At 38.0% G+C, this 14,323-nt stretch overlaps 1 protein-coding gene across 1 annotated transcript; it reads right to left on the reverse strand.

The window, feature by feature from the left end:
- Positions 1–3,060: 3,060 nt before the first annotated feature.
- On the reverse strand, positions 3,061–4,873 carry kcna10a (potassium voltage-gated channel, shaker-related subfamily, member 10a). The gene has a single exon (XM_016497545.1). It carries the CDS (start codon positions 4,825–4,827, stop codon positions 3,121–3,123), a length of 1,707 nt encoding a protein of 568 aa, XP_016353031.1. The 5' UTR covers positions 4,828–4,873; the 3' UTR covers positions 3,061–3,120.
- Positions 4,874–14,323: the final 9,450 nt, after the last annotated feature.

The following is a 14,323-nucleotide window of genomic DNA, read 5'->3' on the forward strand; positions in this document are numbered from 1 at the left end:
ACCGAATGAATTCTGCATGGACACACGTTTTATTCACATATTAGTGGAGTAGTGTAGGGAATAGTGGATGAGGATATAGTGGGTGATTAAACAGCAAAGCAACAACCTGAGAGGAAAAGGGAAGCATGGCTATGATCTGTCTGTGATGAAAGAGAAAAAAGAGGAGCTGCTCATGTTACAGTGAAAGTCAAGCCTGTTATTGCCGGTAATGAGGGCATCTTATATAACAGTGAATGAGGAAGAGGGGTTTTCAGAGAGGTGGGGGACCTGACCGCTAGGTAACTTCTCGACACACTTTCTGACTACAGTATCAGCCATCTAATGTAAAACACCGGTGTGATTAAATACATAAATGCAGGTTATTGGAAAAATGCTAAGTGACCATTTTAAAGCCATCTTTCAGTTTCTTTATCTATACTGTTAATTTTAAATGTTACTTTATTAGATTAGGACAGTCATGCCACAATTTATTTTTTTTAGGTAATGTGTAAATCCATGACTATAGTCATTTGTAATAATACACTCCAATTAGATAATGCCAATATCTTTTAATTGAACTTCTTTTCACATTATTCATTTGAATAGGTTTCTGTATATTGCAGTTCATGTTGAGGACAGTCACACTGCAGGATGATTTCCATATTTTACTTAAAATGCAATTTGAATAATTTTATGCTCACAGGCAAAGTCTTTGCTGTCCTGCCAAATTATGAAAATCTAAGAGAAAAAAAAAGCATTTATATCAGTAAAGGGACATGTCATATCTAACATAAAATAACAAAATTACTGCTTCAGCTAATAAATACAAGTCTGTAATAATTACTGTATTGAAAAGTTTTGAAGTGACCACACCAGCAGCCTGTGATTCATATCACTGGGATGTGCATTTCAGGTCAAACACTGCAAAAATTACACAATGTATAATTTTAATACATACAGTACACAGTTATTACCACAGTAAATGGCTTAATGTTACTTATTTACAGTAGAGTCATAAATTTACAACCAACTATGATCAGTTGTCAGGCTAAAGCACATGATATTCAAGTTCCTGAAGATTCCTTATTAATATTTTCGAAGGCTTTGAAAATTCTCATTAGATTCTAATTATAGAATAAAAGGGTTTACATGTACAATTCATTCTCTAGCACACCACCAATGTTCAGTTAGTCTGTGAAGAACCATCATTATAGAGGCAAAATGTGCAAATAAATGTCAGATTAACAATGACAGTTTTAATGTCTTCCTGCACCTATTAAAAGAACAATAACACACTACCTTTTCATACTAAAATAACATAACTTTAGGTAAGTATAAAATAGCAGCAGTTATAACATCAAAAACACAATGAAAATATGTGTTTATGTCCAGTATGTCTTGGGAAACAGCTCGCCAAGATTCACAATATTTTGCAAAACAACTTATATAATACAGTGAGACCTTGGCTCATAGCTCCCTGATTCTCTTTCCAACAAAATGTTGTACATTCTCAAATTAAGCAAAATGTTTAAAAAATGAATGTCTTTATCACGTTTTAGGGTGTTTTCCCCAAAGAAAATTCTTCATTTCTCTAAACTTTCTTTAGGTAACTGTTGAATCTGAGAAAGAGATAATTTTTGTCTTGTCTTGATAGGTCTACGAAAATATATTTCATTCGAATCAAGACAACATTCACCAATAATACAAGGAAATCAATTCCACTCAATATAAAACCCGTATGACAGCATGCCTGCAACAACAGGTTCAGCCCATTTGAGTGAAAGGTACTGTTATGCTCATAGAAATGAATATGGACTGTAAGTGGAAAACTCTGGATGCATTTCTCCCATTCATTGGCTGAGCTTCCTCTAAAGTGCCACAACAAACCATAATGATTATCATTTCAAATGCAAAATGAAAAAAATTATGAAATACACTAATTTGGAATTGCATTATAAAACACATACTTAGAGACAATGGTGTTACAGATAAATGTTAAAGGTGCCATTTTGCAGGTTACTCAAAATGGTAGTATGCTGGTGGAAGTCAGCCAAACACACTTGATGACAGTGCAGTTGTCATTTAATTTTCAGAGTGATTCTGTCATTTTTAATTACACATAGTGGACCGGATGTGATAGGTTTATGAGATTATGAGATGGTTTAGGTTGAATTATAATTCAATAAAAGGATTATGCGACACAGATGGCAATCTAACATGAAATTTAAATTCTGCTACTTATGTTTTCAGAGAAACTGTTATCACATTCGTATCATTCAGTTTAGGTAACATTTATAATCATCTGTTCCCAAGAACTGAAAAAAATCTAGCAAACACTGAAGCACTATAACATTATTGGCTGAATCTCAAAAAAACAACAAAAAAAAAAAACGTGGAGAACTTGTCAAGGTCATATATCACAAATTTCACAAAATAGCAAAAACTACAGTCATTTATTGTTTTAGAGAAACAATGCCTATTTTAGCACCATCGATATTTATTTTGAATTATTTGCATTACATTTCTTCCTCATTTGCATTAATGTAATGCAGAAAAAACTTCTTACTGCTAAAATTGTAAAGCATTTATTTATTCATCTTGCAAGTACTTGCTGTAAAGCATTTAACTGATAAAGATAAATAAGGTACTCTGTTGCATTAATCAGAAACTGATGAATATAGCCATTGAGAATAATGACAATTACAAAATAAAGGTAAAACATCCAGGTGCATTACTTTTATGAGAACTGGAATGAGAATGTGTTTATTTGCTATGATAAAACTTGCAGTGATACTAAATAGACTATTTTCTTTATTCAAAATATTACCCTGATAGCACACATATATCACGGAGATATTTGCAAGACATATTTTTTAGAGTGCTTGCTCATCTGCAATACGTTTATAGGACGTTTCCTATCAGATGTCAATTAGATGTTTAGAAAATGTCTTTAAGATGTCTATGATTTAGAATGTATGTAAAACTGACATCTTAACTTTCAGATGTTCATACACAGCAGATGCTTTCCAGATGAAGACATCTTGCAGTATGCTATCTTGGTCTCTTGATTTTGAGGTGAAATATGACCTGAACATGTTTAATGAGATTCACGCTCATGAAAATAAAGTTTCGAGATGGGTTTTAATACTTAGATTTGTCAGTCTGCCAGTTCCCATTTGCCTTGTTCAGAGAGGAACTACTTCCTTGTTTTGTATTGTTCCCAGACTTTAAAGCTTGATCGGTTGACTCCGCTATGGGCTGCTTTTCCTCCTGCTCTGTCTCTCTATGGTAAAAGTAATTGAAATTGGAGACGATTACAGGCACAGGCAGGGCGATGGTCAACACCCCAGCAATGGCACATAGAGTGCCCACAATCTTACCGCCTAATGTAATAGGACACATGTCTCCATATCCCACAGTGGTCATGGTAACTACAGCCCACCAGAATCCATCAGGGATGCTAACAAACTGGGTGTTAGGATCGTCCGCCTCAGCGAAATAGATGGCGCTGGAGAAGAGGATGACGCCGATGAAGAGAAAGAAGATGAGCAGGCCAAGTTCCCTCATGCTGGCCTTAAGCGTCTGGCCCAGGATCTGCAGCCCTTTGGAGTGTCTGGAAAGCTTAAAGATCCTGAAGACTCGCACCAGTCTAATGATTCGCAGGATGGCCAGGGACATATTCTGCCCCGTGTTGGACTTATTGGTGGTGGTCACGATCTCAGTTATCAAAGTGACAAAATAGGGAATAATGGAGACAATGTCAATAATGTTCATGATGTTGTTGAAGAATTCCCGCTTGCTGGGACAAACCAGGAAACGCACGCAGAGCTCGAAGAAGAACCAGATGATGCAAGCGGTCTCAAGAATGAAGAAGGGGTCGGAGATGGTGCTGCTGATGGTTTTGGGAGAGGCACTTGGAGGAGCACCTGAGGGATGCGTCTGGTTGAAGGAAACACCTGCAGTTGGAAAAATCTCCAGGTCCTCACGGAATTCTGGGAGAGTCTCCATGCAGAATATGATGATGGAGATGACGATGACAAAGATGGAAACGAGAGCGACCCCTCTGGCTGCGTTTGAGCTCTCGGGATACTCAAAGAGCAGCCAGAACTGCCTGTAAAACTCGTTGGACGGCAATGGGATCTCCACGTCTTTGATAAAGCCTTCCTCCTCTCGGAACTGGTCCATGGCTTCCTGTCCTAACTCGTAGAAGATGATCTCATCCGTGAAGACATCTAAAGGTACGTTCGTGGGCCGGCGGACCTTCCCCCCAGACTGATAGTAGTACAGGATCCCATCAAAGCTTGGACGATTGCGGTCAAAGAAATACTCGTTTCTCATGGGGTCAAAATAGCCCATTCTTTTCATTGGGTCGCCCAGAAGGGTGTCTGGGAACTGGTCGAGGCTCCTCAGGCGGGTTTCGAAGCGAAGACCGGCGATGTTAATGATGACCTTTTGATCACCGTCATCGAGAGGTTGCTTATCAATAAACAAGTCCTCGTATTCTTTGGCCAGTTTACTGAAGATCATCTCACTTTGCATTCCTTCACTGTTCAGGAGTAATTTCCAGTTGGAAATCAGACTAGCGCAGCTGGCGCGCCCTCTCCTCGTGTGAGGGGGCAGGACAGGTGATTGAGGTTTGTCCAGATTTTGTGGTGTCCTCTCTTTATATGGTGACACTTTTGCAGAATTGCAGTAAGTGCTGCCAGGCCCGAACTCTGGCATTTCTACTGTCAAAGCCATCATCTCGTTGGGATAGTCTGGGTCATTGAAATTGTCCACACCGTTAGTATTCTCCATACCCTCAAAGTCAACTAGCGCCACCTCTATCCTTCCAGCCTGGACAGTCATGTGGCTCCAGATATCAGACAACCATTGAATTCAACCTTTACCAGGACAATCCCACTGATTTAGTATTTCAAATTGATATTTGTCATTTGTTTTTGAGGTGGAGGTCAACACAATGAGGAGGAATCCAAGGTTTTGCGACCTGCAAAACAAGGAAGAAGAGTTAGAGTCTGTTTTTGACTAATACAACTCCAGTAAATGGTGTTTGAGAAGCACACTATTTCTTGGTTACTAGTCTGGGTGAAAGACTGAGGAGAGCAGCTGGCGAAGGGGTTATTTTTGTTTTCGCTGTGAATTGCTTTTACACTGCAAATGTGGGAATACTGGGATATTTCATACGTCTATAACAGTCCATGAAGAAAATATTAAACATCCTCTTTTAGACTGACATGTTATCGCTTGTTTACAAAACTATATTATCAAATTGAATGGTCCCACTTTATATTAGGTGGCCTTACTTACATCAAAAATAAGTACAATGTACTTACTGTGTTTATATTAGTCCTGTCAAACGATTAATCGCATCCAAAATAAACGTTTTTGTTTACACAATAGATGTATGTGTACTGTGTTTATTATATATATATATATACAGACACATTGTCACAACAGGAATGAGGAGAACAAGGGTTAAGTAGACGAAACGAGCTTCTTTATTCCAAAACCAACAGGTAAACAAAAGCAGGTAAGTATCAACACAAGCAGTCTAATGAAGCTCTCAGAGAAACAATATCAGAATTATCTTTCCTTTTGCAGGTTCTCAAATCAAGTGCACAAGTCCATCCAGGGAGTGCCCAAAACGAAGGGGGAAGCAGACAGGTAATCCAACTGGTAAGTGTCTCGGAGTCAATTCAAAGAAGGAGTCCAAAGGGCAACAGGAAAGTCCATAGAACTGCTTGTGAGTGTGCAACCTTGAGACCAGACAACCATGTGTGTTTGGTGCTGGCTTATGAAGTGAGATTGATGAGGCTGAGGTCAGACAGGTGTGGTGATTGTTGAGTGAGCACAGGTTGTAGCCAGAGGGGATGATGTAAAGTGTAGTGTGTTTAGATGGCTGAGCTGGTGACTGTGACACATATTTTGAAAATATTTACATGTATATAAATGTATATATTTATATTATTATATTTTATATTATATATACATATATTTAATATATAAACATAACATATTTTTCTTAAACATATACATGCATGTGGTTGTATTTATATATATCCACAATAAATATACACAGTACACACTCATATATTATGTAAACAAAAACTTTTATTTTGGATGTGATTAATCGCGATTAATCGCTTGACAGCACTAGTTTATATTGTATTGTAAAACACATTTGCTTCTATTAAGGTGGAATACCTAACAAGGACAGGTTTGGTGGTATGGGTAGGTTTAAGGATGGGTTAAGGTGTAAGGGATGGGTTGACACTATAATTACAGAAATTAATAACAGATGTAATTATATGCAGGTATTTTTAAAAATATAAGTACAATGTAAAACGTATGTACCCAATAAGTGCATTGTATCAAATGATTAATTTAAATGTAAGTACATAGTAGTTACGGCCACCTAATATAAAGTGGGACCAATTGAATATTATATCATGCAGGTGAATCTCACAATATGTCATATTTTACCCACCCTTATTAATAGTTAGTAAGGTATTTGTTACGTTTAGGTATGGGGTGGAATAAGGGATCTAGAATATGGTCACACAGAATAAGGCATTAATATGTGCTTTATAAGTACTAATAAACAGCCAATATGCTGGTAATATGCATGCTACAGTAATACTCAAATAGTTAATAGTGAGAATTGGTCCCTAAACTAAAGTGTTACCAGAGGGCTTAATTATCATGAAAGTATGTGCCTGAAATGAAACAAAGCAGGGAATAACAATGTCCTAAAACAGGCTTCATGTAACAAATTATTTAATTTTTTTCCTTTGATTTTGGGGTAAAATGCAACATTGACAGCCATTCACACTCAACACTCAACACTCAAATGCTTTAACATTTTAATTTAAATACTTTTACAAAGCTTAATTGCTTTCCCATTTTCCCTCGCTGTCACAAACTCAAGTTTCGAACATTTGAACAGACATTTGGACGGGTTCCCTGTGATTCTTAATGCGACAAAGACGTTTCCAGTATCTATGGTGACACACCTCCGACACAACAGTCAGTCAGACATCACCTCAGCTAAAAAGTAACCCCTGTCAAACACCTGACACCAGAGTCCTGGCCTGTGAGGCAGTGTTGGAGAATAAGAGAGTTGCTGGAAGAGAAGTCGAGAGATAGTAGCAGAGGGAAGGAAGCAGAGAGAGAAAGATAAACTGCCAGACGTTTCCAGTATCTATGGTGACACACCTCCGACACTACAGTCAGTCGGACATCACCTCAGCTAAAAAGTAACCCCTGTCAAACACTTGACACCAGAGTCCTGGCCTGTGAGGCAGTGTTGGAGAATAAGAGAGTTGCTGGAAGAGAAGTCGAGAGATAGTAGCAGAGGGAAGGAAGCAGAGAGAGAAAGATAAACTGCTGGCACAGTAAAGGCCAAGACAGTGGGGAAAACAATCGCCCCTCATCTAATTCACTTACTATTCCACTGACCTGCATTGTGTTCAGAGGAAATGTTGCAGTGCTATCAGCCAAGCTGTACTACAAGTCATTAGCAACAGTACTTTGTAGAGCCAAAACGTCTTTTTTTCCCCTCTGGTTTTAAGCCTGAAAACCTAAAACACTTTTTTCAAATAAATACAAAGACAGCATATTAGCAAAATCAAAATTATTAGTGGAGCCTACACTATAACTATTACTCAAATTAACTTAATTTAACATATTTTTTCAAAACAAAGTATTAAACTTAAAAGCATAACTCATTTGTATTATGGACGTGAATGATACCTCAGATCTAATATACTTTGTGCTTGTATGTTTCTAAAGTAAGCAAATTTGTGTCTGGTGGACAATAAAAATGGGACCATAAACATCCACTGAAAGAGATCCGAATATCAGGGATGAGCTCAGAAACTTGGGATGGGCTCCTTTAATAACCACCTTCAATCATATACTTAAAAAAGGGTAGCACTTTATTTTAAGGTGTCCTTGTTACACATGTTACATACACATATAACAACAATAAATTATGCATAATTACATGCAAGTAACCCTAAGCCAAACCCTAATCCTAACCCTAAACATATAGTAAGTACATGTAGTTAATTAATATTACTCAGTACTTAAATGTATAATTACACTGTAACAAGGGCACCTTAAAATAAAGTGCAAACCAAAAAAAGTATATAGAAATATACTTTATACTAATATACTACCTAAAACCACTTAACTACAACAGAGCAATGTGCTAAAAATAATGTAAAAGTAACAATAGATTTAAGAATGTTCATTTTTCAGCTACAAATAAAATAATTTTATTTCATGCATGTACAGGTATTAGAGATTTCTAAATGTGCAATATTTCCAGGCTAAATCTCAAAAAGGAGCGTGGTTGAGGGGCACGGACAGATGTTTAATTAAAGACGCCAAAAATGAGTCATCCTGCTCAGCTGCCACTGACCAGAAAATAGAGAACATGTGCGTCACCGGGAGAGAGAGAGAGAAACAAATAACAAATAACAACAACGGGTGAAGAAACACTGATATATCAGGAAAAAACTTTTGAAAAAAAAAAATAAAATAAAATAATAAATACAAGCATTCATAGAATAAAGACAATAATAAATGTTATTAAGATAAGTGACTGATGGATGCTGATAAGTGCTGTTGAGCTGGGGAATGACATTGACAGGGATCTCACATGATCAGAGATTTTCAAGGTCACTCAACCTCACTGCTGCTGGTAGATACAATCAAACTGTCTTTATAAAAGAAAATATTTGACAATCAGCTATTCTGGTTGAATTTTATTTTATGATTTATCTTTCTGTTTGGATTTTTCACATCACATGAAGGCCATGTAAGTAAATTGAAATAAATATGAGCGCATTCAAGTTTATTTTATCATTTTAGTATTTTCATACTCTGTAAGTTATCTCTACTTACTTTACATAATATAAAAGCTATATAAAATGTGCTGAAAAAAATTGTGTTTGTGTGTACACACACACACACACACACACACCTTAAGCAATAAATAAATACATACATACATACATACATAAAAGTTCTTCAGGTTAAATCTTTAAGGCACCAGCACACAAATGGTTTTCTAAGGGAGCAGAGAATAAAACCTCTTTGTGGAATTTTAAGCCTTCAGGCTGTAAACCCTGTTTCAGTTATATCTGGAATTTTTCTTGAGTTTTATGTCAGTTTAAACCATGGACAAATAATCAGGTTGTTTTGCTCATGATCAGATTTTCAATTGAACCTATTAGAAAAGCATTCAGGACACTAAATAGCATACCACTTTATTTTGATAGTCCATTTTAGTCAATCTACTAACTACAAATAACTTTGCCACTACATGTCAACTAACTCTCATTCGAGTATTAGCAGACTGTCTGCCTAAAAACACTTTATTTTGACATTCTAACAGTGCAAGTACATGCCGACTTAACAGTCTACTAATACTCTAACGAGAGTTAGTTGACATGTATTTGCAAATGAATGAGAATTACTTAACCTGTAGTTGCAAAATTACTTATAGTTGGTAGAATGTCTAAAGTGGACTACTGAAGTAAAGTGTAACCATAAATAAATCTAAACCATAATCTGACAAATTAAAAGTGCACATTTCAACATTCATAATAGAAGAGCATATTAAAAGCAACATTTACACTTATAAAACACTGAAATTAAAGATAATTCTGCAGAGAACTATTCTAATAAACATTTTTCACTTCCTCCGAAAACACGCACAACTGGATGTCTGAACAGATGTCGCCTAATACTCATTTATTTAACTGAACACACACACACACACACACACACACACACACACACACACACGGAGATACAGGCCTACCTCTCGTGAGAGAGGGGTCTCCTGTCGGCTGTTGTTTCTGCTTGTTGCTTGTTCTACATTTGGGATCAGAGTGGCTTAATCTATTAAAGTCAGCATTGGGTAACCTTATGCTGGTGAGAAACTAGAGCTGCCGCTTCGCAGACAACTACGCACACACACACGCAAGCACACAAACTCAAGCATTTGTGTGCCTACACATTCAGACACATACAAAGAACTACCAAAAAAAAATCACAAATGCAAGACACAGAAGACTTAGCCATCACTCAACAGTAAAACAAAGTCTGATTTTGAAGTTATCAAATTTTAATAGAGGTCCATATAAGCAGTGCTGTAACCAATCTCCCCTCAGCGGCTCACCTTCTCACCTTTAACAGACAGACGTCTCATCGCTCTTGTAAAACAGCTGTTAACTGTCATACGATAGATTTTATATTCATTACGACATGTCGACATGCCTAACCGGTGGAAGCCCAGACACATCTGATGAGCGTAGATGTCCAAGGCTGAATATCTCTGACTAGGGCCTTACCTCATCCAGCATCAATACACACTATAGAGCGATCGCTTACATACCGCATCAATCCTGAGAGAGCTTATTTACAGATCACTAAACCTCAGCGGCTCACCGATTCATTTTCCACACTTACAGATACCAGCTCCATCATCAGCAGACAGCTGGCGGTCACTGAGATGACAGAGGAATACTGACAATTTATCTGCGGATTTGAGGCATTGATTTTTGACTTGGATCAAATTACACTTATTTTGTTCTGTTGTGAAAGTGCTGCAGATGTTATATGTTTTATTGGTTTATATATTGTTATCTATCCATCTATCTATCTATCTATCTATCTATCTATCTATCCATCCGTCCGTCCGTCCGTCCATCCATCTCTCTCTCTGTCTGTCTGTCTGTCTGTCTATCTATCTGTCTATCATCTATCTAGCTATCTATCTAGCTATCTATCTATCTCTCTGTCTGTCTGTCTGTCTATCCATCTATCTATCTATCTATCTATCTATCTATCTATCTGTCTGTCTGTCTGTCTGTCTAAGCATTTACCTAGCAACTGCCTAGCAACCAACCAGAATATCATATCAACCTCCTAGGAACTCCTTCGGAACCACATAAAACACATTAGCAACTATCTAGTATACCCCAAACCCTCCAGAACAGTCTAGCAACCAGGATGCACTCTTTAAAGTGCCTAAGCATTTAAATTACATACTGAAATGTCTATATTACACTCAGACATATTCATATTCAAGTAATTTTTATACACCTTTACTTTCATAAGAGAATACAGAGACGATATGAACACCTACGCATGTCTATGACAATACTACATATTCTTATGCAAAAGCACCCTGCTGTAACTATCCATTTCTGGTCTGTTTTTGTTACTGTGTGAGAGATTAGTTATACACTGACCTGCACCGCCATAATGTGACATGATTAATGACTTGTGTGCTGCAGTCCAAACACTGCATGCTCTCATCAATTTCTCTCTGTCTGGCCATTAAAGCAAACAATGACTTCTGTTACACTTTTAAAACCAACTCATTTAAAATGCAGTGTCTAAGACAGCCCATCTCCATGTAACAGGCTGTTAAACCGGTGCACTTTTCTGTCCTATTATGTCCTGCACTATTTAAAACCCACAAAGCTTACAATTTTAAATGCACATCACAAGCAGAATGTTTCCATAACAAGCATGCTTATAAAATTCCTTAACTGATAAATTCCTTATCTGATCTCTGTCACTCAGAATTCAATTGATATTAAAGTCAAAAGCCATTTTAAAGGGTAAGCATGTAAAGAAAATCCTAAAGAATGCCATTTGTCCTTTGAACAGATTTGACTGTGTTATTAATAGACAGAAGACTTAAGTGGGAAATCCTCAATGTGATTAGAATCATTCCATGAATTAGATAGTAAGCATAGCATAGTAAGGAAAAACATTAATTTTGTATTCTGTAAAGGATTCTAAAATGCACAGTACATTAATTACATTAATTAAGTACATTATATATTATGTCGCTATACTGTATGATAAAAAAGACAAATTAATAAATATATAACTGAATAATAATTAAAAAAAACATACATAAATCTATACTTTCTATATGTCTTTCTGTTTATATTAAGTGATTATTTAAAAGTAAGTGGAGCAAACAAAATGTTCTTACTGGTCACATAGAGCTACCCCGATCCACAGCAGGTGATTTTGGGCTTGGTCAGGAATTGGGATGGTTCTATTAAGAGGATTAATGTGACTGAGGCAGATCAGTAATATAAGCTGAGGATCACTTCGCTCAGCTGAACATTAGCGCTACATGGCTGCAGGCTCAATTATAGTGGGCACGACTCCAAAACATCAATCCATCGTCAGGATCCAGAGGCTTCCTCACAATAGATGACTACGGATTTTTTGCTTCATTAGGAAGTGTCCATTATTACCTAAAAGGAATTTACTGAAGGACAAGCCCACATTTGGATATTATATGTCTGTGCTGTGAGAAATAATCCTAAAAGCACTATTTAACCCCTGTCACTGGAAGTACATCAGCAAAGTGACAAGTTTCAGTGCTAATGCTTAAAATATGAGGGAAGTGTAATGATCCTCCAGTAATGTGAAATCTGAACGAACTAATGACCTTAGATGGCTTCTCTATTAATTAATATTATTTAAACCTAGAAAAGGAAATCAGACAGACAGACAGACAGATAGATAGATAGATAGATAGATAGATAGATAGATCACCTCTGCTTCGGAGTCGGATTTGTACGTCAGCCACGAACACAACACCAAAATATTAGAATATTCAGTTATATCTAGGCAAGCAGTCATATTTATTTATGAAATCGATTGTCTTTCTCTCTTCTAAAGTTCTCCCTGTTCCGTCCATAGGAATCAGTTTCAACTACTTGGCTGCTGAAAAAAATACAACATTTAAATTCTATTTTTACTTCCTGAAGAATGCAAATGAAGTCTAAGCTGTTCCTCAGAGACTGCTAAAGTAATTTTTTTTATAACTGGAACAGTTTGTGAACACAGTGGTGTGTTGTGGAGAAGCTTTTCAGTCGTTTTTTAACTGAATTGCAGTTTTATTATTCAGTGAATTTCCGTGTATAAACATGGCTAATTATAAGAGGAAAGGATGCTCCCCTCTCCCTCTTTGGCATACAGTGTGTTTGTGCTTTGGCCCGTGGTGCTTGGGGATTCTCCTTGGCAGCGTGTCTGAGATTTGCAGAGACGAGGAAGCCCTAAAACCCTTGACAAGTCAGAGTTCCAAATTACCAGCCTGTCCCTTTGGGTCACCCACTCTAGAGCACTCAGAGTACCATACAGAGATAAATCTACTGGCCATCAGCAGCCATATGGCTTTGTAAACATGACAAGTATCTTAAAAATCTCAAATACTGAAGTCCCGCACAGGAGTCAGGGGACAGGTTGCATATGACAAAAAGTGACAACTAAACTAAAAAGATTAATAGCATAAAATCTTAAATAACACAACTGAGAGCATTGAAGTTTTACACAAAAACAAAGATGAATGTAAAATTCTCAAGTTGGTAGGCCACTTTTCATATTATACTCCATGCTGAATTTATTGCAAATTGCATTTACAATAGCTATGGCTATAATTGTCACGTGTATGTTCCTGTTTGCCCTTATTTGGTTCTTCCTGTGTCCTGTCCTCATTGGTTTCATTTGTGTCCAGCTGTGTTTGATTAATTAGTTAATTTGCTCCCAGGTGTGTCCCACTGGTGTCTGTTCATTTAAACCCTGTGTTTCATTTAAACCCTGTTAAATGTCTTCTGTGAGTTCCTGTGTTTTCCCCGTTGCTGATTCTATTAAATTCCATGTTGAAATATTCTCCTGCGTCTCCTCGTTCCCTCCTCCCCGAGTGACCGTGACAGAACAGCAGACCTAAACTGAAAGTGAGCGGCGCCTTGTTTATTTTTCGTTTTTTTCAAAGTGTTTTTGCTTTCCGTTTGTTTTTCCCCCTAGATTATGGAGGAACGAGCGATGTTCATCGCCGTGGCCCAGGCGAGCCCCGACCCTGTCAGCTACACGAGGGCGTTCGTGCCGCTCGCCCTCGCCAGCTTCCTCGAGTGGGAAACCCTCGCGACGCTGTTCCAGATCGGCATTACTTACCATCGCCCCACGGAGCTCCCAGACACCACCAACCTCGACTGGAACGAGGCAGTCATCCGGTGTCTGGAGAGCCTCCGATCCCGATCCAGGACCCCTTCGCCGGCCACGGCTCTCTCCAGCCCGCCGGCCGTTCCGAAGTCTAGTTCCGAAGTTCCTGTGGCAAGCCCGCTGGCCGTTCCTGTGGCAAGCCCTCTGACCACTCCAAAGTCAAGCCCGTCGGTCGTGGCTCACTCCCGCCCAGAGCTTGCTCCAGTGTCTGCTCCAGCCCCAGAGCTTGCTCCAGTGTCGGCTCCAGCCCCAGAGCTCGCTCCAGTGTCAGCTCCAGCCCCAGAGCTCGCTCCAGTGT

Source organism: Sinocyclocheilus anshuiensis, unplaced genomic scaffold, assembly GCF_001515605.1.
Source record: "Sinocyclocheilus anshuiensis isolate Anshui unplaced genomic scaffold, SAMN03320099.WGS_v1.1 scaffold130, whole genome shotgun sequence".
Taxonomy (NCBI): Eukaryota; Metazoa; Chordata; class Actinopteri; order Cypriniformes; family Cyprinidae; genus Sinocyclocheilus; species Sinocyclocheilus anshuiensis.